The sequence below is a fragment of the Trichomycterus rosablanca genome, chromosome 12 (assembly GCF_030014385.1).
Source record: "Trichomycterus rosablanca isolate fTriRos1 chromosome 12, fTriRos1.hap1, whole genome shotgun sequence".
NCBI lineage: Eukaryota > Metazoa > Chordata > Actinopteri > Siluriformes > Trichomycteridae > Trichomycterus > Trichomycterus rosablanca.
In genome coordinates, this window is record NC_085999.1 from 38,516,401 (window position 1) to 38,544,384 (window position 27,984).

The following is a 27,984-nucleotide window of genomic DNA, read 5'->3' on the forward strand; positions in this document are numbered from 1 at the left end:
TTAATGCAGCGGTAGACTATGTTAAGTAACAATGGTTTTCAGAAGAACTCATAAACCCTTGCGGCTTTATTTTTCACAGTAGCATGATGGTTTCTCATGCAATGCTGTCTGTAGATTTGGTGGTAGGGGGACTTTACCAAGTCTGCCAATCCAAAACATGCCTGTCATATCAACAACTGATGGGAACACTGACACCTTACATTACTCAAATCTAGTAAGTGGATACTTCAGTAAATGGGGGTGCAGTGGTGCAAATCTAAATATTGTGGACCTGAATATATTTTGTTTAACATTCTATTTAATTATTGTTTTTTTATTTTTTCTTGTTGGTCTTCTGCCTCGTCATGCTAATAAATCTTGTTGATTGATCACGTGGTCGAAGTGGTTTAGCTGTTGAGAAGTATTTGTACATGATTTTATGCTGCCATCTGCTGTTAGTTCTGCTTTCTACAACTACTGTCATACACCGATCAACCATAACATTAAAACCACCTCCTTGCGTCTACACTCACTGTACAGCACTTTGTAGTTCTACAATTACTAACTGTAGTCCATCTTTTTCTCTACATACTTTGTTAGCCTGCTTTCTCCCTGTTCTTCAATGGTCAGGACCCTCACAGGACCCCCACAGAGCAGGTATTATTTAGGTGCTGGATGATTCTCAGCACTGCAGTGACACTGACATGGTGGTGGTGTGTTAGTGTGTGTTGTGCTGGTATGAGTGGATCAGACACAGCAGCGCTGCTGGAGTTTTTAAACACCGTGTCCACTCACTGTCCACTCTATAAGACACTTCTACCTAGTCGGTCCACCTTGTAGATGTAAAGTCAGAGACAATCGCTCATCTATTGCTGCTGTTTGAGTCGGTCATCTTCTAGACCTTCATCAGTGGTCACAGGACGCTGCCCACGGGGCGCTGTTGGCCGGATGTTTTTGGTTGGTGGACTATTCTCAGTCCAGCAGTGACAGTGAGGTGTTTAAAAACTCCAGCAGCGCTGCTGTGTCTGATCCACTCATACCAGCACAACACACACTAACAAACCACCACCATGTCAGTGTCACTGCAGTGCTGAGAATCATCCACCACCTAAATAATACCTGCTCTGTGGGGGTCCTGTGGATAAAAAAGTAGAGAAACAGATGGACAACAGTCAGTAATTGTAGAACTACAAAGTGCTTCTATATGGTAATGTTAATGTTATGGCTGATCGGTGTATCTATATATGCTGACGTAATACTAATTTACCCGGAGTTTAGTGACGTTGTGAAGTTTTGTGGTTTTTTTTTGATTGGCTGCTACAGGCAGACGCCTCCGTCTTAACCAATCAGCGCTCAGAAAAATGCCAAGCCGTCTGGGCTTTGGTTCATCTGTGCAGCTCTTTAAACGCGTGTGTGCTGCTGGGGCTTGTTGTGTCTCTGTAGTTATCAGAAGGTCATCAGATACCAAACAAATCCGACTTTATTCTTTCTCCTGAGCTGTACTAGGTAGGTGTAAGCCTAGTTTTGTCTTTTACTCACCTTTCCTTTTAAAATACATTAAAATATTAAGCTCTAAAGCCAGTGTTGTGTTGAATCCAGATATGTTCCTACCATCTGGTGTCTCTTGTACCTTCTGATGAAGGAAATTAGACGCGTTTAACTATTAGTCTTTATTACAACTACTGAACTCACTGTGGATTCTAGAATAATCTGGTACATTGTTAAGAATCCTCTAAACCTCGGGGTTTGTGCATGACTGGCATAAAGCCACATGGAACTACGCATGTTCGAGTTTAGCTCTAAGACTTAACTTAAACCCAGCTTCATTTTAAGCCATGTTGTTAGTTATTGTATTACTATTTTAATTCCATATGCGTTTATCAAAAAATGTAGAGCACCCGGTCTATCACTCTATTGGGACAGGGAGTCGATTCTGGAATGAGTCGATTCTTTCGTGTTTAGCATAGACTCGACTCCTTATGCTTTGTTTGGAAGTTTTGTAGTAAACAAAAGAAGCAACAAAAGAATGCAAATTGTGGAAATATATGTCGATAAACGTCTTTGTTCTGGATAGTATGTGTAAATTGGACAAACTTATATTATAAACAAACATTTCTGGTGAAGTTAATAAACCTTCCAAAAGTCTGTAAGTTGTGTTTGATACCTTCGATGATAATCGTGTTTTTTGTATCATTTTTGTACGATTTCACTGTTTTGTTTGGAGGAATATTATATCCAGAACGTTTTGTAGTTAATATTGTATCATTATAAATAATAATACATTTGATTCTCATTTGATTCTCGGATTCGATTCAATACGATTCCACTAAATCTGTATTCGAAGATGAGCCGATTCCCTGGAACCGAGCAGCACTTGAATACATGTACAGTATTTGCACTAGCTAGCTATATTCATCCAAGCGTACTTTTTAATATTTATATTGCTTTTTAAATGGTTGATTGTTGACATTAAGTGATATTTAAGCAACATCTGTAAGAATTATCATCTTAATAGGACAAAGCTACAGCGGCATCACTAATATAGGTGAGATTGCATCATCCATCCATACATACATACAGTGTGTATTCAGCATTATTGCTGCACTAAACCTTTAACACCAGTCAAATAATAAATATTTACATATTCACATAAAAATGCAACTATTTGCAGTTATCTTTATGATTAGAGCACTTTAAAAATACATATTTTCATATGTTTCTTATGGGTTTGGTAAAATGTGCTGGGCTATTAATACACATAACTAGATTATTAATGTTCTGTAAAGTCATTTAACATTACACCATGGTCTCTTTATTCCCTGTCAGTGATTGACTACAGCAGGTATGTTCCCTTAACAATAGTGCTAGATTGACTACACCCACTAAAGTACAGTATGTTAAACAGTGGTCTGTCTGCGTGCAAGAAAATTGTCAGCTCATGCTTAAAGAACCTGTTCTGATGGTTATATAGATGTAATTACACACGTATAGCGATCATTAGGTCTGACATGAAGTGTAAGTAGGGGTGATGCTGTTTACAGTTAAGTGAGCTTTACTGTGCTTTAACTTGGGTTTAAAGGCAGTCTGTCTGTCCATCCAGCTATACATCCATCTATCCAGCTATCCATCCATCCATCCGTCTATCTATCCATCCATTCGTCTATCTGTCCGTCTATCCATCCATCTATTCGTCTATCTATCCATCCATCCATCCATCTATTCGTCTATCTATCTGTCTGTCCGTCCGTCCGTCCGTCCGTCCATCCATCCTTCTATCTATACATCCATCTATCCATCCATCTATCTGTCCGTCCATCCATCTATCTATTCGTCTATCTATCTATCCATCCATCTATTCGTCTATCTATCTATCCATCTATCCATCCATTCGTCCATCCATCTATCCATCCGTCTATCTATACATCCATCTATCCATCCATCCATCTATTCGTCTATCTATCTATCCATCCATCCATCCATCTATTCGTCTATCTATCTATCCATCCATCTATCCATCCATTCGTCTATCTATCTGTCTATCCATCCGTCCGTCCGTCTGTCTATTTGTCTATCCATCCATCCATCCGAAGACTAAGTTAGAGCTTGTTTTTGTTGCCCATATTCCGGCAGCATATCCTATTTTTCATAGCCAATGAAGCGTGTATTTCAGTCATTTCGTCACAAGAACATCTCCAGAGATCACTGATATGCCAAGATTACAATTACAAACGCCCATTAGAAGTGCATGTAGAGTTTTGACTTTAACGCTAGTCTAAATTCACTCTATTCATCTATTAATGGTGTAAGTCTTTTATAAACACGGAATTGAGACGTTTTCATTATGTAGCAGCACACACGTTGGGGAAAAACCCAGTATTCAACCACTTTAGTCTTTATTTACTTTACATCCGCACGTTTTCACATCATGTACTTTTACTTCATAAACGTTAGTTTGCACACGGTGGCTAAGTGGGTAGCTCTGTCGCCTCACAGCAAGAAGGTCCTGGGTTCGATCCCCAGGCGGGGCGGTCCTAGTCCTTTCTGTGCGGAGTTTGCATGTTCTCCCCGTTTCCTCCCACAGTCTGAAAACATGCAAGTGAGGTGAACTGGAGACGCACAATCGTCCATATAAACTTGTGTACTGAACTGATGAATCTTGTGTAATGAGTGACTACCGTTCCTGTTGTGGATGTAACCGAAGGGTGTAAAACATGACGTTAAAATCCTAATAAACAAACGAACCTCAGTATAATGAACTGCATCCCTGAGAACACTGTGTTCGTGTCTTTAAGAGGAATGATGAGTGTCTATAAACTATTAACCCTGCTGTAAACCAAATTCATCTGTGGGTACCAATATAGGAACCTGAACCTATTAGACAAATATCCACCAGAAACGTGTGTGTGTGTGTGTGTGTGTGTGTGTGTGTGTGTGTGTGTGTGTGTGTGTGTGTGTGTGTGTGTGTGTGTGTGAAGCAGTGTTAATTTTGACAGCAAATTTTGATTGTTTTAGTCGTAACTTAGTCATCTGAATTGTTTTAGTCGACTAATTATCATAAGACTTTAGTTGACTAAATCTACAGTCAATTCAGTCGACTAAAATACATGTTTGTTTGTTTGTTTACTTGTTACACAAGTTTATATCGAACACAGTCATGGACAAATTTAGTATCTTCAATTCACCTCACTTGCACGTCTTTGGACTGTGGGAGGAAACCGGAGCACCCGGAGGAAACTCACGCAGACACTAGGAGAACATGCAAACATCCAAAAAGAGAGGACCCGGACCGCCCCACCTGGGTTCGAACCCAGGACCTTCTTGCTGTGAGGCGACAGTGTTACCCACTTAGCCACCGTGCCACCCTAAAATACATATAAAGGGTGTAAAATGTAAATGCTTTTTTTATCACTTCCCTTAAATTATTGAAGTCATTATATACACTTACACAAAATGAAAAATTTTTAACCAGTTATGGAATATTATTAATGTTTGAATGTGCAATACACACAAAACCAGATTTAACTTATTTCAAACATCTTTATTTACCTGAGCTGCTTATTGAGCATAACAATAACAAAATATTAATGAGCAGTAGTTCCGCTCTGCCTGAAACATATATGCATTGTTCATAACAAATTGTATATTACGTTCTTTATAAAACTGGGTATCATAAAAGCAGCTGTGCCATTATGTTGCCGTTATACTGCCAGCGGTGCCAGATGTTTCAGATGTGTTGTGTTTTTATCAGAGATCGTCGCCCCACATGGTTTACACACATCGTCTTGTTTTTCACGACATCAAATGAGAAACGTGTCCAGAGATATCGGCTCTCATCTTTCTCCCTGTTGACATTGTGGAGTTGACCTGGTTCCATGAGTAAAGAAAGTTCACAGGCTGGTCTGGTCTTCCCGGGTTTAGATCAAACTTGTGCGAGTGCAGTCTTACCGCGGTACTGCAAAAGATTAGTACTGATTGGATGGCTAATCGGTTTGTCCCGCCTCTCCACATACGCTAAAGTAGTTCTGATCGGATCTCTTCCTAACTTGTCCCGACCTTCCACAAAACTAAATCGGTTCTGATTGGATGTCGTCCCTGCCAAACATTTTCGTCTCGTTTTTATCCTTTTATGTCGTTTTTATTTAGTCATCGTCTCGTTTTCGTCATGAAAAAAAGGTTCGTTGACAAATTAACACTGGCGTGAAGAGTGTTAACAAAGGGAAATGATTACCAAACCCAGATCGTGTACATGCTGCTCTCAAACGAACCCCACCTTACAGCTTTAACCTCACCTGACCTGCTACACCTAACTGTGCACAAGCATCAACATGGTGTACACACTCTCCCAAGGTGTAACGCTTACGGGCCAAGACGGACAAGAGGGGCACACACGCGCACACACACACGCACACACACACACGCACACACACACACACACACACACACACGTAATTAACAAACTGATTAATAATAATATTTTAAAACGACAGGGGAATACACAAGATAAGACACAGATACAAACACGGGACCGACTACACTGACTAAATAGGACTAAACCAGGACTAAAAACTGACTAAATAGGACTAAACCAGGACTAAACACTGACTAAATAGGACTAAACCAGGACTAAACATTGACTAAACAGGACTAAACCAGGACTAAACACTGACTAAATAGGACTAAACCAGGACTAAACATTGACTAAATAGGACTAAACCAGGACTAAATAGGACTAAACCAGGACTAAACATTGACTAAATAGGACTAAATACGACTAAACCAGGACTAAAAACTGACTAAATAGGACTAAACCAGGATTAAACACTGACTAAATAGGACTAAATACGACTAAACCAGGACTAAACACTGACTAAATAGGACTAAACCAGGACTAAACACTGACTAAATAGGACTAAACCAGGACTAAACATTGACTAAATAGGACTAAACCAGGACTAAACATTGACTAAATAGGACTAAACCAGGACTAAATACGACTAAACCAGGACTAAACTGACTAAACTGACTAAACAGGACTAAACCAGGACTAAAAACTGACTAAATAGGACTAAACCAGGACTAAAAACGGACTAAATACGACTAAACTGACTAAACAGGACTAAACCAGGACTAAACACTGACTAAATAGGACTAAACCAGGACTAAACATTGACTAAATAGGACTAAACCAGGACTAAACATTGACTAAATAGGACTAAACCAGGACTAAACATTGACTAAATAGGACTAAACCAGGACTAAATACGACTAAACCAGGACTAAATACGACTAAACCAGGACTAAACTGACTAAACTGACTAAACAGGACTAAACCAGGACTAAAAACTGACTAAATAGGACTAAACCAGGACTAAACCAGGACTAAAAACTGACTAAATACGACTAAACTGACTAAACAGGACTAAACCAGGACTAAACACTGACTAAATAGGACTAAACCAGGACTAAACATTGACTAAATAGGACTAAACCAGGACTAAATATGACTAAACCAGGACTAAACTGACTAAACAGGACTAAACCAGGACTAAACTAAAAGGCAAAAACAAGGACAAATCAGATCAAAATACAAGCAGAGTTGGGTAACAAAGGCAGATCAGATCAGATCAGATCAGATCAGATCAGAATCCAAAAACCAACAGAGTTTGGAAGCCAAATCCAAATAGTTTCCTAAGCCTGGTTCTCAGACTCGCCTCTTAACTGCTCTCAGATGAGGTGCAGCTGGCCCTGATTAGCCGGGGAACCAATCATAAATGGGGAGTCGGCTCAGGACTGAGTGTGCTCTTGGAGAGGTGGGCGTGGCACATAAACACAGTTCCTCAGGAGCGCGGAGGCTCAAATCGTGACACGTGGAGGTCATTATTTATTAAAATGGAAGAACAAACTGATGTAATGAACTTGCATGTGGAAGTGCACTGTCAGGCATGTTAGGGGCTGGACTACAGCATGGACACACTGGGCACCTTGGTGTTGTATTGAACCTTCTCAGGAGTGACCGGCCTACCAAGGTTTCACCAAGGACGCACTCGTTCAGGAGGGCAAAAATGGCACCCTGGTGTTGTAATTTATGTCCGTGGTTTCTGTTCTTTCGGTCAGGTAAGCCATGCCTTCAGTCCCGTCCGGTTCTGACTCTGATTCGACCACCCTGGGACCGGTCTGCCCTCATCTGGCACGTGAGGAAGCCAGCTCGGTCATTAACGGAGATGCCGAGCTGAAAGGAGAGACAAGATTACATGGAACGGAGGATAAGCAGGAAGATGGCACCGAGAGGAAGTGGATCCGTCCAGACCTGCCCAGCAGATGCACGTGGAAGCTGGGGGAGGTGAACCTGGACTCGCCTCACGTTCATCCTGAGCGGTGAGAACCATTGTGTAACACGTATATCAAATGTATATCATGCTTCGTCATTCCTTATCAGAACCATGGGATGAATTAGGAACAAAAATCACCCACCAGTCACCAGTACATAATAGAAGGAGAAAAGATCCCAAACACGGCTCACGATAAAGCATATTCTGATCAAACGCCCCAAATACACCAAAGCGAGATGACAGCTACACATACCTGGAAGTGTTAAAGAAACCCCCGACCAATCCTAAACCTCCTGGCAGGAATAAAAATGAAAATATAAATAGAAACAAAGAAATGACCTCAACATAACACGACCATGTGTGTAAAGTGGTGTAAAACTTAAATAGATAAATAAATAAATAAGCCCACGTTTCATTACATTCAACTACTTTTTACACTAGTAATAATAGTAAATAAAACAGAATGGTGCCACATAGACAGACAGACAGATAGACACATAGACACATAGATAGATAGACAGACAGATATATAGATAGATAGATAGATAGATAGATAGATAGATAGATAGATAGACAGACAGACAGATAGATAGATAGACAGACAGACAGACAGACAGACAGACAGACAGACAGATAGACACAGATAGATAGACGGATGGATGGATGGATAGACAGACAGACAGACACAGATAGATAGACAGATAGACAGATAGATAGACAGAGACAGACAGAGACAGACAGAGACAGACACAGAGACAGACACAGAGATAGACAGATAGATAGATAGATAGATAGATAGACAGACAGATAGACAGACAGATAGACAGACAGATAGACTGACAGATAGACTGACAGATAGACAGACAGATAGATAGACAGATAGATAGACAGATAGATAGACAGACAGATAGATAGACAGATAGATAGATAGATAGATAGATAGACACAGATAGATAGACGGACGGATGGATGGATGGATAGACAGACAGACAGACACAGATAGATAGATAGATAGATAGACAGACAGAGACAGACACAGAGACAGACACAGAGACAGACACAGAGACAGACACAGAGACAGACACAGAGATAGACAGACAGATAAACAGACAGATAGATAGATAGATAGATAGATAGATAGATAGATAGATAGATAGATAGATAGATAGACAGACAGACAGACAGACAGACACAGAGATAGATAGACCGACAGACAGACAGACAGACAGATAGAGACAGATAGATAGATGGATAGACGGACAGATAGAGACAGATAGATAGATAGACAGACAGACAGACAGATAGATAGATGGATAGACGGACAGATAGATAGACGGATAGATAGAGACAGATAAATAGATGGATAGACTGATAGATAGACAGACAGACAGACACAGAGATAGATAGACCAACAGATAGAGACAGACAGATAGATAGAGACAGACAGATAGATAGAGACAGACAGATAGATGGATAGACGGACAGATGGATAGACGGATAGATGGATAGATAGACAGACAGACAGACAGACACAGAGATAGATAGACCAACAGACAGACAGACCGACAGACAGATAGAGACAGACGGATAGATAGAGACAGATAAATAGATGGATAGACAGACAGACAGACAGATAGTGACTTGTGAACATCTCTGATCTGAACCAATAGTGATGTACAGTTTCAATATCTGTGTGTTCCATACATATAGCCAGTATGTTGCTGATATGGCAATAAACCCAAACAAACAAAATCCTTAGAGATTTAAAACGGACACCAGGCCCCGAAAAAGGTTCATGATTAAACCGGTTCATGATTAAACCGTATAAAGGACTTTGTTTTGTTTAACGGTAGTGACAATGAAAGTGTTTATCTTGTAAATGAATGCAGGATAAATCAATATGTGTTTAAGAACTGCAGAGTCACGATGACTTGTGTGAATTGTATAGGTTTGTTGCTTGATTTTTTTGAGTACTGATACAGTAATCCTCCCCTTAGCTACTGAATCAACCGCTTGGCACTTGGGTTGAACTTCACTAGCCACAACCAGGCATGATTACGTCATTAGAACCTGTCTGGCAATGTGCAGTAGGCTAGAACGTCTCAAGGAGCTTCACATGATGCCACATCCTATCGATGTTTAAATACAGATACAAAACAAAGCCATTTAAATCTTCCTGAAAGGGTCGCACAGTCTGGGCTGATGTTCTGGGAATCACAGTTATACACAAATGGAGAAAACTTGGAATAGTGGAGAACCTTATGAGAGTGGTGGGCCTACACTCGTCCAGGGGGTCATAAAGGAACCCAGAGGAACGTCTAAAGAACTGCAGGTCCACATGATCTCTTAAGGTCTGTGTACATGATTCCACAATAAGAAAGACACTGGGTAGAAATGGTGGACGGATGAGTCAAAGGTGGAACTGTTTGGAAGACATGGATGGACCCTGGTATATTTGGCACACCAACTCTTCAGTCAAACCTGGTGGTGGTGGTGGTGTGACGGTCTGGAGCTGGTTTGCTTCTGCAGGACCTGGACGAATGATCGTAATTGATAGAACCATGAATTCTGCTCTCCATCAGAAGAACCTAAACAATGTTTGCCTGTCAGTTTGTGACCTGAAGCTCCACAAAGGTTTTGGAGTGACCGAGTCGAAGTCCTGGCCGGAATCCCACAGTTCATCTCTGCTGTTCATCTGAAACCCTCCAAAGAAGCCAAATTAAAACAATTCAAATGAATTATTATATTTTTACACCCTGGTAAATATAAACATGACACTTACACTAAGATGTGCTCCATATTCCTGCAGGACGACTCGACCCATCATTTTTCCCAACATCCTTAATAAAATTGGGGACACACCATTGGTCCAGATCAACAAGATTCCAAAAATGTTTGGACTGAAGTGTGAGATCTGTAAGTACAGTTTAACATCCACTACAGTATGAGTTTTTAAACATATTATGCAACGGATGAGTGCAAACGCTCTGATGTGCACTGCACTGACACTGACACGGTGCTGGTGTGTTAGTGTGTGTTGTGCTGGTATGACACCTCACTGTCACTGCTGGACTGAGAATCGTCCACCGACCAAAAATACCCCGTGGGCAGCGTCCTGTGACCACCGATGAAGGTCTAGAAGATGAGCGACTCAAACAGCAGCAGTAGATGAGCGATCGTCTCTGACTTTACATCTACAAGGTGGACCGACTAGGTAGGAGTGTCTAATAGAGTGGACGGTGAGTGGACACGATGTTTGAAAACTCCAGGAGCGCTGCTGTGTCTGATCCACTCATACCAGCACAACACACACTAACACACCACCACCATGTCAGTGTCACTGCAGTGCTGAGAATCATCCACCACCTAAATAATACCTGCTCTGTGGGGGTCCTGTGGGGGTCCTGACCATTGAAGAACAGCATGAAAGGGGGTAACAAAGCATGCAGAGAAACAGATGGACTACAGTCAGTAATTGTAGAACTACAAAGTGCTCCTATATGGTAAGTGGAGCTGATAAAATGGACAGTGAGGGTAGAAACAAGGAGGTGGTTTTAATGTTATGGCTGATAAAGGACTGACCTCTTTCTGACTCCTAGACCTTCCTGAACGTATCGTATTTTCCTAAACAAGGACTGACTGTGTTGTTGCTTTTGCAAAACAACGATCTGATTGAGAAGGAAGAGAAAACACACTGTAGAATAATCAGAGCTTCCTGTATCGATGACCTTTCTAACTTGACTAACAGCCTCTGAAATCTGAGGCGTGTTTGGCCGGGTTGGTGTTGGCACTGAGCTGAACTCTGCCCATTGTAGGCCCTGTAGGTGGTAGACAGGAGTTAGGATGGACGGTTTTACTGACCTGTGACTACACAGCCTGATACGCACTGTGTGTGACCCATTCACCTCTTCACCCGTATTAAACACTATCTGCAATTTGAGCCACAGTGGCTCTTCTGTTGGTGTGTACCCGATGCCATGGCCTTCATGTCCTGGCATCAACCAGTCTTGGCCTCTCTCGTGGACATATTTTGATCCAGTAGCCTGGCTGTAAAGGTTTGGTCCTTATTAAAGTCACTCAGGTCTTTATGTTTGATCATATCTGCTGCATCAACTCGTACCATCAGTTCAACATGACTGGCACATGCACAGTTGTTAGGAAATAAGCATTACCATTAGGGGTGGGCGATATGGCCCGAAAATAATATCACGATAGTTCAGGTTATTTTTGCGATAACTATATTTTGGCGATATAACAAAACACTGAAAAATATTTTATTTACTTCGAGAAAAATTATGTTCAGGTTTTATTTAGAATTAATATAAGTTAACACTTCACAGAAAAATGTAAGACGTATGTAAGAATCACGCGCACTTTTCTGTATTTTATCTTTCCAGTAAAAATAATGTAACATAATGCAGTGGCGGAGTCGGACAATTCTCATAGGGGTGGCCAGACTGAGACCATTGCTCAAACAGGGGTGGCACAGAAACTGATACCTTTTTTTATGTGGTCACTCACTCATTTACCTATACAGGCAGTGAGGGCCATGTAGAATTACATCACGAAGACTCGCATAATAATAATAATAAGCTTCTTTTCTCTTCATTTTCCCTGACAAGTAAAAAAAACAAAATATAGCAGCCTTAACATTATGAGGAAGAATTTTAAAGATATTCCTTTGCAATACTTGATCATTTGGCTGCCAACTTGTGTGTAATGACGACACTCAATTGATCCCCAGAACATGCCAGTGTGAAGGCGTGGAAAACTAATTTAAATTTTCTTTCAACAGTATGATACAGACTGACCGACACTATTAAGCCAAATCAGCATTGAAAATTGACTTTACTTTTAATAGCCTTCTTCAATGCTGGTGCTTCTTAAAACGGAATATTTTCTTTTAAATAGAAGTGTTATTTACCTGCTATTAAATCTGGCAACACTGGAACGCGCAGAGCCCGGTGGGCCTTTACTCGTAGCGCACCACAATTACTACTAAGTACAGTAGTAGTACTTCTATGTTGGTGGTTGACATTAATGTTGAGAGTATTCCTGCACTGTTGGGTGGAGGTGCGCTGTTGAATTGCGTCCCTGTGTGAACCTGCGTGCAGAAATACTTCCGCAAAAAAGTTGCCCGGGCTCGGAGTGTTTGGAACGAGCTCCTCCACCGCAGAGCCGCATACTCCGCCATACTCGTTGCTGTGCCCAAATGACCCACGTAACGAACGTACGCCGTTTGCGTAGCTGTGTGATGTCATTACGTAAACAACGCAGAATATCGCTGTTATTACAATATGGGATTTTTTTGTATCGTTTTAAAAATTATACCGGTATTATCGTGAACGATACGATATAGCACACCCCTAATTACCATGCACGTTTTGGGTGGTGGTTCTCACGTTTTGGCTCTTTATCAACACACAAAAGTAGAAAAATGCCAAATCCAGATTTTTTTCATCAGTGAACATAATTAGCAATGACTATCATATTTCAAGCGTCATGAGTCATGGTGCACACGTACTATGCTTATCAAAGCATGAAAGGATAAAGACTGTAAGATGAATATTTGACTGTATTTTATTAGTGGTGTGGTGTGTTTATGTGCAGTGGCGAAGTGTGAGTTCTTCAACGCTGGAGGCAGCGTGAAGGACCGTATCAGCGTGCGTATGGTGGAGGACGCGGAACGTGCTGGGATCCTCAAACCTGGAGACACCATCATCGAACCCACCTCCGGAAACACAGGTCTGCCTGTCTGTCGGTCAAAATCTAATACAACTATGAAGGCCTGAATTAAAGAGAGCGTTTTATGGCCTTGTTTGTTTTACTATATGAAGCATGTCAGTTTTTTAAGGTGTATCATTAAAAATCGTTACATGTTCAATATGTGGTGATGTTTATGTCGCAGGTATCGGACTCGCCTTGGTTGCGGCGGTAAAAGGCTACAGATGCATCGTCGTCATGCCGGAGAAAATGAGCATGGAGAAAGTGAGCGTGGTGTTTATAAACATATAAGTGTGAGAATCTCATTGTGCCAGTAAATGGTATGCACATGAGGGAGATGTAAATTTCGGGACACATCGGGGTGTTTCGGCCTTTCAACACTGAACGCCCTCATCAAAGGTGGCCAGCTACAGGGTGATCAGACCTGAGCTTGTGTCCCATGTCCAGTCATGAGAATTGCCTGGTAATTTAAGTGGCGCAGCCCATGGGACTATGCAAGGCAGGGGGTGTCCTGTTCCCTGAGTCAAGCCTAGAGCTACTCGCATACCTTGTTCATCCTCCTCCTGGAGGGTTGTGACCTGGGTTCTCTAATGGGATGGGGTGGGGGGGAATTAGTGAGCGGGTCCTGTCGATGCTCTTTGAGCCCAGCAATGGTCCTTCCGCTTGATCCATATCCATTGGCTGCTTCGCAGAGCCTGTCCATGGATGCCAAGGTCTTTCAGCATCTGCTGCCAGTTCTGTGTAGCGCAGTTTCTTGCGCCCATGGGCCTCTTCTGTTGAATTCTCCCATGGGACTGTGAGCTCTGTGATGTAAACAGACTTCAATGAAGGGGACCAGAGTACCAAATCTGGCCTAAGGGTGGTGGCTGCAGTCTCAGGTGGAAAAATTAATTGCTGGAAAATATCGACTAGCATCTTCCAGTCCCGGGCCATGGCTAGCTGTCAAGCTTCTGGTTTAGTAGGGGGATGATTAGGCTTTGTCTGTCCCTCCCGAATGAAGATTGGGGCCGTAATGGAATTGGTTGCTCTCTTGGGCAAGGAGTTGATGGTATTCCTCTTGCTCTCAAGAGCTGCTGCCAGACTCTTGAGGACCTGGTTGTGCCTCCGTGTGTAGCGGCCTTGTGTGAGGCTGGTCTCGATGTGTTTGAGAGTCGCTGGAGTTGGGCAGAGGGCCATACCGAGGATCCAACCTGCGTCCCTACCTGGCAAGCGAGACTGCCTTTGTGCTTCTTTCCGCCTCCTCCTGACGGCGCACCTCCTCAACCACCATTTTCCTTCTCTCCGATGCTGTGGCCCTACGCCAGGTTGGCTTACTTGCCGTAAGGCCAAAGCCTCCCCTTCCCGACTGGACGTGCCCTGCAACATCGCTGTGCCTCGGGGCTGACGTAGCATGCTGCACCGCGTCGGATGGTGTCCATTTCCGTCCAGTTATCAGGGGTGGAGCAGTATTGCTGATGGTCTGGTCTCTGGAGTCCTTCAAAGTCATCTGGAGTCTTACTTTAGCGCACTTGTACTCTTCGGTGAGGCTCATGATAGGCAGTTCCAGAGGACCCCTTTGCCATAGAGGCTGATTTTAGTCAGACAGCGTGGGACACCGAGCCATTTCTTCATGTATGAAGTCATGGATCGCTCCATCTTCTCCACAGTTGTTATTGGGAGCTCATAGATAGTGAGTGGCCACATTACCCGAGGGAGAAGTCCAAACTGCAGGCACCAGAGCTTGAGGGTCTTATCGATGTTTTCCAGACTGTTGGTGATGTCCTGCCTTACCTGCTGCACTTGGTCTTTGTCCCTGAGGCTTGCGTTGTACCATCTGCCCAGGCTTTTGACAGGTTGCTCAAACACTGTTGGTATTGTGTCGTCACCAATGTAGAACTTCATGTTTTTTAGCTGTCCCTTGACTATTGAAATGCTTCGTGACATGTTCGGCCTGATTTTCATCCGGGCCCACTTCATGTTCTCCTGCACTTTACCAAGTAACTGCCTGGTGCATGCTGCAGTAGTGGTCAGAGTGGTCATATCGTCCATGTATGCTCGGATAGGTGGAAGGCGGATCCCATTCTTAGCTCGCTCACCCCCCACCGCCCATCTTGAGGCCCTGATGATGACCTCCATAGCCATTATGAAGGCCAGGGGTGAGATTGTACAGCCTGCCATGATGCCTATTTCTACGCGCTGCCATGATGTAAAGTCGGCTGTTGTAAAGCACAGCTGCAGGTCTTCATAGTAGGCTGTGTATATACAGTGTATCACAAAAGTGAGTACACCCCTCACATTTCTGCAGATATTTAAGTATATCTTTTCATGGGACAACACTGACAAAATGACACTTTGACACAATGAAAAGTAGTCTGTGTGCAGCTTATATAACAGTGTACATTTATTCTACCCTCAAAATAACTCAATATACAGCCATTAATGTCTAAACCACCGGCAACAAAAGTGAGTACACCCCTAAGAGACTACACCCCTAAATGTCCAAATTGAGCACTGCTTGTCATTTTCCCTCCAAAATGTCATGTGACTCGTTAGTGTTACTAGGTCTCAGGTGTGCATAGGGAGCAGGTGTGTTCAATTTAGTAGTACAGCTCTCACACTCTCTCATACTGGTCACTGAAAGTTCCAACATGGCACCTCATGGCAAAGAACTCTCTGAGGATCTTAAAAGACGAATTGTTGCGCTACATGAAGATGGCCAAGGCTACAAGAAGATTGCCAACACCCTGAAACTGAGCTGCAGCACAGTGGCCAAGATCATCCAGCGTTTTAAAAGAGCAGGGTCCACTCAGAACAGACCTCGCGTTGGTCGTCCAAAGAAGCTGAGTGCACGTGCTCAGCGTCACATCCAACTGCTGTCTTTGAAAGATAGGTGCAGGAGTGCTGTCAGCATTGCTGCAGAGATTGAAAAGGTGGGGGGTCAGCCTGTCAGTGCTCAGACCATACGCCGCACACTACATCAAATTGGTCTGCATGGCTGTCACCCCAGAAGGAAGCCTCTTCTGAAGTCTCTACACAAGAAAGCCCGCAAACAGTTTGCTGAAGACATGTCAACAAAGGACATGGATTACTGGAACCATGTCCTATGGTCTGATGAGACCAAGATTAATTTGTTTGGTTCAGATGGTCTCAAGCATGTGTGGCGGCAATCACGTGAGGAGTACAAAGATAAGTGTGTCATGCCTACAGTCAAGCATGGTGGTGGGAATGCCATGGTCTGGGGCTGCATGAGTGCAGCAGGTGTTGGGGAGTTACATTTCATTGAGGGACACATGAACTCCAATATGTACTGTGAAATACTGAAGCTGAGCATGATCCCCTCCCTCCGGAAACTGGGTCGCAGGGCAGTGTTCCAGCATGATAATGACCCCAAACACACCTCTAAGACGACCACTGCTTTATTGAAGAGGCTGAGGGTAAAGGTGATGGACTGGCCAAGCATGTCTCCAGACCTAAACCCAATAGAACATCTTTGGGGCATCCTCAAGCAGAAGGTGGAGGAGCGCAAAGTCTCGAATATCCGCCAGCTCCGTGATGTCGTCATGGAGGAGTGGAAAAGCATTCCAGTGGCAACCTGTGAAGCTCTGGTAAACTCCATGCCCAGGAGAGTTAAGGCAGTTCTGGGAAATAATGGTGGCCACACAAAATATTGACACTTCAGGAACTTTCACTAAGGGGTGTACTCACTTTTGTTGCTGGTGGTTTAGACATTAATGGCTGTATATTGAGTTATTTTGAGGGAAGAATAAATTTACACTGTTATATAAGCTGCACACAGACTACTTTTCATTGTGTCAAAGTGTCATTTTGTCAGTGTTGTCCCATGAAAAGATATACTTAAATATCTGCAGAAATGTGAGGGGTGTACTCACTTTTGTGATACACTGTATATATATATATATATATATATATTCTGTATCTCAGGTGGACGTTCTGCGCGCCCTAGGTGCCGAGATCGTCCGGACCCCGACCTCTGCCCGCTTTGACTCCCCCGAGTCTCACGTGGGTGTAGCCTGGCGTCTGAAGAACGAGATTCCCGACTCCCACATTCTGGACCAGTATCGCAATCCCAGCAACCCACTGGCTCACTACGACAGCACCGCCGAGGAGATCCTGGAGCAGTGCGAGGGTAAATTAAGGAAATACAATTTGTGGTGGTTGTTATTATTATTATTATTATTATTATTAGATTTATTATTAACATCTTACCCAACATTAGAACCACAAACCCACATTTTTGGTCCATTCGTTCATTGCTGTGCTATTTGTACCAGCTGTAACTTAAGCTTTAATAAATCAAGCATGCTATTTTATCCTAGATTTATACTAAAGCAGTGTTTAACAGTCGTTATTCAGTGTATCTGCAGCATATGATGCATTAACACGCACACTGTGTTTGTCTACAGGTAAAATAGACATGCTGGTGGCTGGAGCTGGCACCGGTGGCACCATTACTGGAATTGCCCGCAAGCTGAAGGAGAAATGCCCAAACATCAAGGTTAGCCTTTTAATGAATACTTTGCTTCATTTCTGAGCTGTTTATCCTGTTAAGTGTTTTAACTGGTTCCAGTTTGGACTGTAATGCCGTGTGTGTGTGTGTGTGTGTGTGTGTACGTGTTTCAGATTATTGGAGTGGATCCAGAGGGTTCGATCCTGGCTGAGCCGGAGGAGCTAAATAAGACCGATAAGACCCAGTATGAGGTGGAGGGCATCGGATACGACTTTCTTCCCACCGTACTGGACAGATCGGTGAGTGCAAACTATTACGGAGGAGCCGTGTGTTCATTTTTTATTTTCATCAACTGATTTAATCTGGTGAGGTTATTTTTTTAAAACATTGTTTTTTTGTTGTTTTGTTGCCTTTTGTTAGTTTGCAACAGGACAAAACAGACTAAGCTGTGATTTTATTAGAAATTACTCACATGACCTTAATAAGCCTACGGATGGTGCTTAGATGTTTAAAATTAGCTAACTTATTGGCAAACGATGGCAAACACGAGAGCTGCTGAGCAGACTGGAAATGCCACGATCACCAAGCACATTAAACAGTCAAGAACTTTCCGGGACGTGTTCGAAATTAGAAAAGTGAAATACGGTCGAGGATCCATAATGTTGTGGTGCTGCTTTGCTGCCTCTGGGACTGGATGCCTCAAAAGTATTACAGGAATAATCAAATGACACAGTTATTAAAGCATTTTAGAGTGAAATGTGCTCCCAGATGTAAGAAAACGAGGTTAAATTTGGATTAAAAACAGTTGACTATTTTAAACTGGCCAGCAATGAGTCCTGATCCTGCTATTGGGAAAGTAAAGCCTGCAAGGGACTACCAGCAGACCAGGGCAAGAAGCTCATAGCTGGTGCAACCATGTATCAGGGAAGGGCACCTTCAATCCTGTCCATGTCATATAGTGTAGTTCTTCTTTATTTTTATTTAGAAATGACTGCATGTATGCAGGTCAACTTTCTGTGTTGCATATATTTGGACCTGCTATTAAAATATTCTGATCATACTAAGTTGGTACATGTCCACTGTATCTGGTGGAATGTGAAATATGGGGCGTGTATAAGTACACACCTGACGATGTGAAAAGGAATGTTATGTTTTTGTTATGTATAATTATTGGGTATCTACGACGGCGTATTAGGGGCCACTGTAAAAAAATATTTTAAAGTTGAGATTTTGCCACACTTAAACCTAAAACATCATTTATAACTTAATTTAAATGACATACACTTAAGATACAACCTACGTTCCGGCGTATAAATTGTGCTGATACGGCGTTAAACATGAACAAATGAACCTGGATCGGCCTCCGATGCACGTCACTGTGTTTATCCAGTAACCTGTGATTATTTTTTATTATTGGGGTGGTTGTTTGTGCTGTTTGCTTCCATCCACATGACATGACGACTAAACCCGCCAATGCGACCATTTATATCGATGCCGTACGGCTTTAGTTTATCGTACGAGTCCGTATGCTAGGAGGGCGTTGGGGCCTCGGTTGAAGTGCTGGCGACGACGCAGGCGCTAAGAGTTCTTCTAGATAAACCCTTTTATTACAAAGTTGTTACCTTATAGGCTAATAACAAACTGATGCTGATGTGCAGGAGATCAACGGATACGAAAGTAGAGCTTTTCCAAATCGTGAACGTCCCTCATTTTAACACCAGGAGGTCACTGTGGCCGTAATATTTCCACTTTATTCTATATGCTAAATATTCTAAAACATTTTTTTACAGTGGCCCTAATACGCCGTCGTAGGTATCTGATACATTATGTGGTTGGTGCTGCTGCTTAATGAAATCTAATATTGATACTCAGGTGGTGGACGACTGGTACAAGTCAAACGACGAGGAGTCCTTCACAATGTCGCGGATGCTGATCCGACAGGAAGGCTTACTGTGTGGTACGTGTAGACCTCCTCCTGTGTGTGTGTGTGTGTGTTGGTGTGTACGTAAATGAATTGAAGTCAACACCTGACGTATGCTAAATGCAGAAAATGTAAATTATGAAATCCGCCCAGGATACTTGTGTGTGTGCAAACGTGGTCTCATAAGACTGTAATGTACTAACAGTTCAGCTATCCAAAAGTATTTAGACATCCTTTATGTGTGTGTGTGTGTGTGTGTGTGTGTGTGTGTGTGTGTGTGTGTGTGTGTGTGTGTGTGTAGGTGGTAGTTCAGGTTCTGCCATGGCTGCAGCAGTGAATGTAGCTAAGGAGCTTCAAGAAGGTCAGCGCTGTGTGGTCATCCTGCCCGACTCGCTCAGAAACTACATGTAAGCGTCACCGGTTCCTTTCCAGTATTCAAGTTTCGCTTACACACATCCTCAGTTGTTGATACATTTATGTTTAAAACCTAGAATAAGTGTTAATGTGAATGTAATTAGTTGGTTAATCACTAACGAGGTCCTTTCACAGGTCTAAGTTCCTCAGCGACAAGTGGATGTGTCAGAAAGGTTTTCTGCGAGAGGAGGACCTGATGGTCAACAAACCGTGGTAAGACACCCACACGTAACACGTACACATGATGTAAAGCACAGTGTAGCATCGTGCTAATTAGGATTTCAGATTATTCGACAATACAGGATTGTGCAGTAACTAAAAACAAGTGTTCAGGTGGATGTTTGACTTCTTGCAAGTGTACGTGTACACTAATAATCAGTAAATGTGTTTACTTATTGTGATTAATGAATAAATAGTAGATTATTTTAGAATCTCTTTATAAGAACAGTAAAGGAACACGAGAATGAACTGAACTCTCGTGTCCGTTTCGTTTTCCTGAGTTTAATATGGATGTTTCGCTCTTGATCTCATTCTTGTCTCTTCAGGTGGTGGAATCTGACTCTTCAGGATTTACGGCTTTCCGCCCCGCTGACCGTCCTGCCCTCCGTCACCATCAAAAACACCATCAAGATCCTGAAGGAGAAGGCTTTCGACCAGGCTCCTGTGGTCGATGAAGCTGGGTAGGTTTTAATCGACCACCACTATAGCAAATTATTTATTACGTGTGTACAGGCCACTTTGTCAAAGATTGAACGAGGTGTTAAAGTCAAACTTGGATTTTGGACCATGAGACTGGATACAGAGCTGGTCTCTGCAGAGCCCATTAAAGAGCACATCAGTTTCAATTGACTTGTGCTTTGTCATGCTGCCTATGGAATGTCCCCCCCCCCCCCCCCCCCCCCCCAAACACTTTATCCTGTTTAGTAAATTACTGGGTCCAGTGCCAATTAAAAAGTCCAGGCCGGCCGCTCAGGTGGCGCAGCAGTAAAAACACGCGCTGGAACCGGCCACGTGAACAACGATTGGCCTGTCGTTCAGATATGGGCGGGACTAAGCCGGATGGGGTCTCTCTCTCATGACTGGTGCAATTACGACCTCTGCTGGCTGATTGATGGCGCCTGCACAGAGATGAGAAAAGAGTGCTGTCAGGGTGTGTCTCTCCGTACACTGTGCTGAGCTGCACTGCACTCGTCAAAGTGCAGGTGATAAGATGAATACGGCTGCTGCCCACGTGTCGGAGGGGGGCGTGGGTTAGCTTCGTTCTCCTCAATCAGAGCGGGGATCGGTATTGGTGGAGAGGAAGCATGATGCAATCGGGCAATTGGACGCCCTAAAAAGGGAGAAAAAGGAGAGAAAATGCATAAATAAAATAACAATTTTCCGTATCCCTCCTAGACGTACAGATAGATGCCCGTCTACCTGTATGTGTGTTTGACAGACAGTACACTGTATTTTGTACGGTCACCCTAGAGCAAGAGGGTCCCGGGTTCAATTCTCAGGTGAAGCAGTCCGGAGGAAACCCACACAGACACAGGGAGAACATGCAAATATTTGTATGTTAGGTGAAGTGGAGATGCAAAATTCCTGTCATGCGTGGAACCAAGGTGTAAAGCATAACGTTAAAATCCTAATAAACAAACACTTTATTATGACTGTCTATAAAATAAATAGTAGAATATAAAGGTAAAGCAATTCTTGCCTTCAATAAGGTGGCTAGAGGTAAAATAATGAAATAAATCATACTAATATACACCAGCATCATGCTGGACTGTAGGTAGTACAGCATACAGTGGACTAAGATCAGGTTCACTCGAGGTAACACAGATCAGGCTCTATATAAGGTTTAGACTCTTCTGTCAGTATCAAGTGCTCTGATTCTCTGAAGACATTAAACTCTCGTACAGAGCGCGTGCAGCGTTTACTGTCCCAACAGCTGCAGTCTCGGTGTGCAGTAGCGTTTCTATGAGCAAACCCGCATTAATGTACATCACGAATGATTATTTGTACCACCTGATATCCTTGATAGTTCCACAGTACCACCGTTTACAGCAACCATTCCAAATGTATACATAGACAGACCATAACACACCCAATCTAGAAAGTACCATAAATCAGCTGTAACACATAAAATATATAAATGTAATATATAAAACACTGAGCACACTGTGTGTGTTTCTCTTTATTTTCTGTGCAGGATGATAGTAGGAATGGTTACGCTGGGGAACATGCTGTCTTCTGTGCTCGCTAATAAAGTCAGTTCAGCTGACCCGGTCATTAAGGTTCTCTACAAGCAGTTCAAACAGGTAAGACACTCACACACACTCACACACTCACACACACTTAACATAATATGTAGTTGCTCACTCGTATGGGCCGTAAGCCAGACACACCCACGGTGGAAAATAAATAGGCCCAGGCTCACATGCTTGTTCACATTTCTACAGGGGGCGGCACGGCACGGTGGCTAAGTGGGTAGCCCGGGTTCCTAAGAAGGTCCTGGGTTCTGAACTCCTCGGTTTGTCGCCACCGGTCGGCTGGGCGCCATCTAGCGGCCGTAATTGGCAGTGCCTGCAGCAGACACGTCCCTGCTAGGGTGGGTGACTAGGCTGATTTGGACGTACACTATACTGCCAAAAGTATTCGCTCGTCTGCCTTCACACACATATGAACCTGAGTGACTCCCATTCTTAATCCACAGGGTTTAATATGATGTCGGGCCACCCTTTGCAGCTATAACAGCTTCAACTCTTCTGGGAGGGCTTTCCACAAGGTTTAGGAGTGTGTTTATGGGAATTTTTGACCGTTCTTAAAGAAGAGCATTTGTGAGGTCAGGTGTTCTATCGGGTTGAGGTTCAGGCCAGTCGAGTTCTTCCACTCCAAACTGGCTCATCCACGTCTTTATGGAGCTTGTGCTTTGTGCACTGGTGCGCAGTCGTGTTGGAACAGGAAGGGGCCATCCCCAAACTGTTCCCACAAAGTCGGGAGCATGAAATTGTCCAGACTCTCTTGGTGTGCTAAAGCATTAAGAGTTCCTCTCACTGGAACTAAGGGGCCGAGCCCGGCTCCTGAAACCCACCCCCTCCACCACACTTTACACTCGGCACAATACAGTCAGACAGGTACCGTTCTCCTGGCAACCGCCAAACCCAGACTCGTCCATCAGATGGTCAGTCGTGTAGTGTGAAATACACACCGGCTTGAAAGACTCCCGATTACAAGAGATCCAGTCGTGTAGTGTGAACTTGGCGTAAGAGAACCATTTTATTTCTGTTCAGGTTTATGACCAGCACTGAGAGCTCACTGGCAAGTGCACGTCCCAGTGACTAGGCTGATTTGGACATATGTTTTATACACTTTATAGAAAGCATGACAAATATTCAGACATCCTAATTGATTAGTTTAAATATTTAAGACACATTTAGTAAAGCTGTGGTATGAAATCACTTGAATCAACATTCAGCTGTCTAAAGTATTCGGGAAGTTTCTAGGACCTTAAACAAACAGTGTTTTGGTTACAGGTGTGTGTGTGTGTGTGTGTGTGTGTGTGTAGGTTTGTCTTACAGATAATTTAGGGAAGCTCTCCCGGATCCTGGAGACTGACCATTTTGCCCTGGTGGTGCACGAACAAATCCAGTGTAAGTAATAAAACGTTTACTGGTTTGGGTTGTGTTTGTTAGCGCTGAGTAAAACGACCACTCTTGCTTTTAAATGCCATTATTGGTCATGGGGCGGCACGGTGGCTCGGTGGGTAGCACCGTCGCCTCACAGCAAGAAGGTCCGGGTCCTTTCTGTGCTGAGTTTGCATGTTCTCCCCGTGTCTGCGTGGGTTTCCTCCGGGAGCTCCGGTTTCCTCCCACAGTCCAAAAACGTGCAGTCAGGTTAACTGGAGACACTGAATCGCCCTATAGGTGAATGTGTGTGTCTGCCATGCGATGGATTGCGCCCATTGAAAAGCTGGGATAGGCTCCAGCACCCTCCCACAACCCTAATTGGATAAGCGGTTAAGACAATGAGTGAGTTATTGGTCTGTCATTATGTAGCACCCAACGGAGCGCTTGCCTTGCTCAAGGGCCCAACAGTGGCTGCATGGCAGAGCTGGGATTCAAACTCTCAACCTTTTGATTAATAGCCCAAAGCTCTACCCACTAGGCCACCCAGTGCTGTTTACACTAGAGCGAGTCAAAAAAAGGGGTCGCAGAGAACAATGATAATTAAATGAGCAAATTTTAACAGGCACAAACATGAAATGAACTTGTACACGAGCGCCCCCTTGTGTAGGCTTTACGCTGCATCTTGTAAACCACAGTGGGACCAGATGGCCACAGTTTTCATTAGTTAAATATATTTCGATTTGTGTTTGGTTTTGATGGGTTTACTTTGTGTTGCTTTGGGTCGCTAGGAAAAACTCTGCACTAGAGCAACCCACCACTGTTTAGATTGTTTTTAGTCTCAAGTTATTTAGAGAAGACGGACGCGTTTAATAAACAATGATTGATAATGATTCATTAGCAAATACATACGTTTACATTTGAATAGTCTATATTTGTTTTATAATCCAACTTCTTTGGTATTATTAGTTTAAATTATCATTATAACATCATTTGTGTTACAAATTCTCCTGGTATTAACCTTTTCCTTTCTCTTTCTCCCTGTAGATATGAGAGATGGCTCTTCCACTCTTAAGCAGATGGTGTTCGGTATCGTCACGGCCATCGACCTGCTGAACTACGTGACCACTCGAGAGAGGAGAGAACGCTCTCTGTCCGAGTGCTCGCTGACCGATGAGCCGTAGCTGCTCTGTGTACAACACACACACAGATTAATAGGTTGCTCATAATGATGTATCGATACGAGCACACAGTTACATCTACGATATTTTCTTTATAACGGAAGTACGTGCACGTGCCAAACTTTAAGCAGTTAAATGAAGTCAGCTTACGTTTGTAGGCATTTTTTTGTGCATGTATACACCGGTCAGGCATAACATTATGACCACCTTCCTAATATAGTGTTGCCCCTCTCCCTTTTGCTGCCCCATACGCAACAAACAGCGCTGCTCTGTGTATTCTGACACCTTCCTATCAGAACCAGCTACAGTAGCTCATCTGTTGGATCGGACCACACGTGCCTTGGTCGTCGGTTTACCACTGTTCCTTCTTTGGACCACTTTTGATTGATACTGACCACTGCACACCGGAAACACCTCACAAGAGCTGCAGTTTTAAAGATGCCCTGACCCAGTCGTCTAGCCATCACAACTTGGCCCTCGTCAAACTCGCTCAGATCCTCACACTCGCCCATTTTCCTGCTTCTAACATCAACTTTGAGGATAAAATGTTCACTCGCTGTGTAATATATCCCCCCCACTAACAGGTGCCGTGATGAAGAGATGATCAGTGTTATTCACTTCACCTGTCTGTGCTCAGAATGTTATGCCTGGTATTGATTTTCCTTGAAAAAAAGAACGACGCTTGCTAATTATGCCCGTCTGTGAGCGTATGTATAGAAAATAGGCCAGTTGGCGTCATTTTAAAGCTGAATTGATGTGCACAGGGTGTCTACATGTTTAAAAAATGGTGGTGCCATGTGCTAGCCCTTTACCATCCATGACTGATAGCCGTCTGATACGGGTCAGTTAACAGTTGGGTATTGAAAGGTAAATGTGTAAAGAACTGGTGTGGCCTAACTTGAATTTCAGAATAGCTTTATTCTCAGTGTATTATCGCTGTGCTGGTTTGTCTTTACCAAATTTACTTTTTTAAGGATGTATGTACTTGATATAACAGACAATCATGCTTTACGTGTTTACTTTCATTTACAGTTCCCATTTTAAATGCTGCTGCTACTTCCTTCCTGTGCGTTGTATTTTAAAGGACTAGTATAATGGTATCAGTCTCTGTTCTCTCTATCTGTGTCATATAATTCTGCTCTAAATTAGTAAAGGAGAAAGTCCGCCGTCAGTCTGAGACCTAAAGCTCGGTTGAAGTTGGGTCATGCAGCAGGATAATGATCCGAAACATGCAAACAAGTCCAACTCTGATTGACCTAGCCTTTCCAAAACCTTATTTTTTGTTGCTTTCGATTGATATACTGCGACAAGACCTTAAAAGGACAGTATATGCTCAATAACACTCCAAAATAGCCAAATTAAAACATTTCAGTTCAGAATTCTGCTGCTCGTGTTATCTCCAGAACATCTTCCACTGAACATATTACTCCAGTTCTCAAGCAGCTTCACGGGCTTCCTGTCCAGTATCGCATCAGTTTTAAAATCTTCCTCCTTACGTTCAAAGCTCTCCACATTTTAGCACCTCCATATCTCTCTGATCTTATCGTACACTCAGATCTTTTTCTGCCCTTCTACTCCTTTGGTCCGTCTGTCTACTATGGGGGCTAGAGCTTTTAGCTGCTCTGCCCCACATCTCTGGAACTCTCTCCCTCCCGACATTCGCACCATTGATTCTTTCCCTGGTTTCAAAATATGCCTTGAAACGTATTTCTTTAAACTTGCCTAACCTTAATATGTGTAATTATGTTGTAATGCGGCCATAAATAAAATGTATTATTATTATTATTTATTATTATTTCTGCAAAGAATAGTGAGCCAAATTTTACCCACAGTGACGTAAAAGACTGACAAAGTGTTTTTACATGGGTGACATACTGTAGGTGTTGTTAATTGGATGATTATTGCAACAACTATACTAGGCCCAGTAAGGTCATGCCGAATTTGTGGAGTGACACCAGCGTTAGAACTGTGTAAAAATAAGCACATTGATACACATTGAGTTTAAATTAGAAATGTTTGTAAAGAATATATAAAGTTCTTGTCATTAACTAAACAACCTGGATCAACAGGGGGGGTTTGGTCTGTTGGTCCTGGATTCTGTGAAGTTGCTTCGAGACGATGCCCAAATAAAATAGACTTGATTTGAACCCAGAATGTATTCATGATAGAATTCTGAGAGACCGAGTACATTTATGATGCTGTGCAGTGGTAGAAGTTTGCCAGTTCATGCCCAAACACTTCCAATTTGCCAATTTTGGGACCTTGAGCAAGATTCTTAAACCAAAAAGTCGCTTTGGGGAGCAGCGTGTGTTTAATGATGCAGAAGTAAATACTAATTAAGACCTTTAGGTTATAACAGGGAAGCGTTTTGTTTGGAATTTGATGATTTGTCGGCTTGTAGCGCCACAGTGTGTTAATATTGAGTAACTACATAAACATGTAGGGTGTTCATTCTGTCTGATTGAAGGTTTATGGGTAGGTGAGGTAAAATAGAAACACTGTTAGTCCCAGTTTTCTTCTTCTTTTCTTTCCTGCTGAATACTTGATTGTTTTAATGTTTCTGGGTTTTTTTTTTTATCCTGTTTACCTCTTAAATAAGTACTTTTGGTTTTGCTTTTATCATAAATCAAATGTGAATGTAGGATAAGGTGTTGATTATTAGAATGATTTTATTAATAGAAGTCTGTGAGTCTTATAAATGACCGAAAGCTCAATCTGCATGTTACAATCTTAAGTTGTATTTATTTTTATTTACTGCTGAGGGCTATTAAAGTTAAAAATAAAAGTTTTAAATAAAAGCTTTTGTGTTTTCTCTGCTTTTGCTACATGATGAGCATTTCTTTTATCTCAACTGAGGTTGTTAAATGATTTCAGCCAAATA

At 42.7% G+C, this 27,984-nt stretch overlaps 1 protein-coding gene across 2 annotated transcripts; it reads left to right on the top strand.

Moving 5' to 3' along the window:
* Positions 1–1,425: 1,425 nt before the first annotated feature.
* LOC134324505 (cystathionine beta-synthase-like) lies at positions 1,426–27,984 on the top strand. Of its 2 annotated transcripts, XM_063006374.1 has the most exons (15): positions 1,426–1,485; positions 7,594–7,854; positions 10,618–10,724; positions 13,419–13,553; positions 13,717–13,796; positions 17,454–17,658; positions 17,936–18,027; positions 18,153–18,278; positions 19,852–19,936; positions 20,202–20,307; positions 20,450–20,527; positions 20,860–20,994; positions 22,509–22,617; positions 23,865–23,949; positions 24,970–27,984. In XM_063006374.1, the coding sequence occupies exons 2-15, from the start codon at positions 7,601–7,603 to the stop codon at positions 25,104–25,106; spliced, it is 1,734 nt and encodes a 577-aa protein (XP_062862444.1). In that variant the 5' UTR covers positions 1,426–1,485; positions 7,594–7,600; the 3' UTR covers positions 25,107–27,984. The 2 variants fall into 2 exon arrangements, with proteins under 2 accessions (XP_062862444.1, XP_062862445.1); XM_063006375.1 differs by lacking the exons at positions 1,426–1,485; positions 7,594–7,854 and having other exon boundaries at positions 10,684–10,724; positions 13,396–13,553.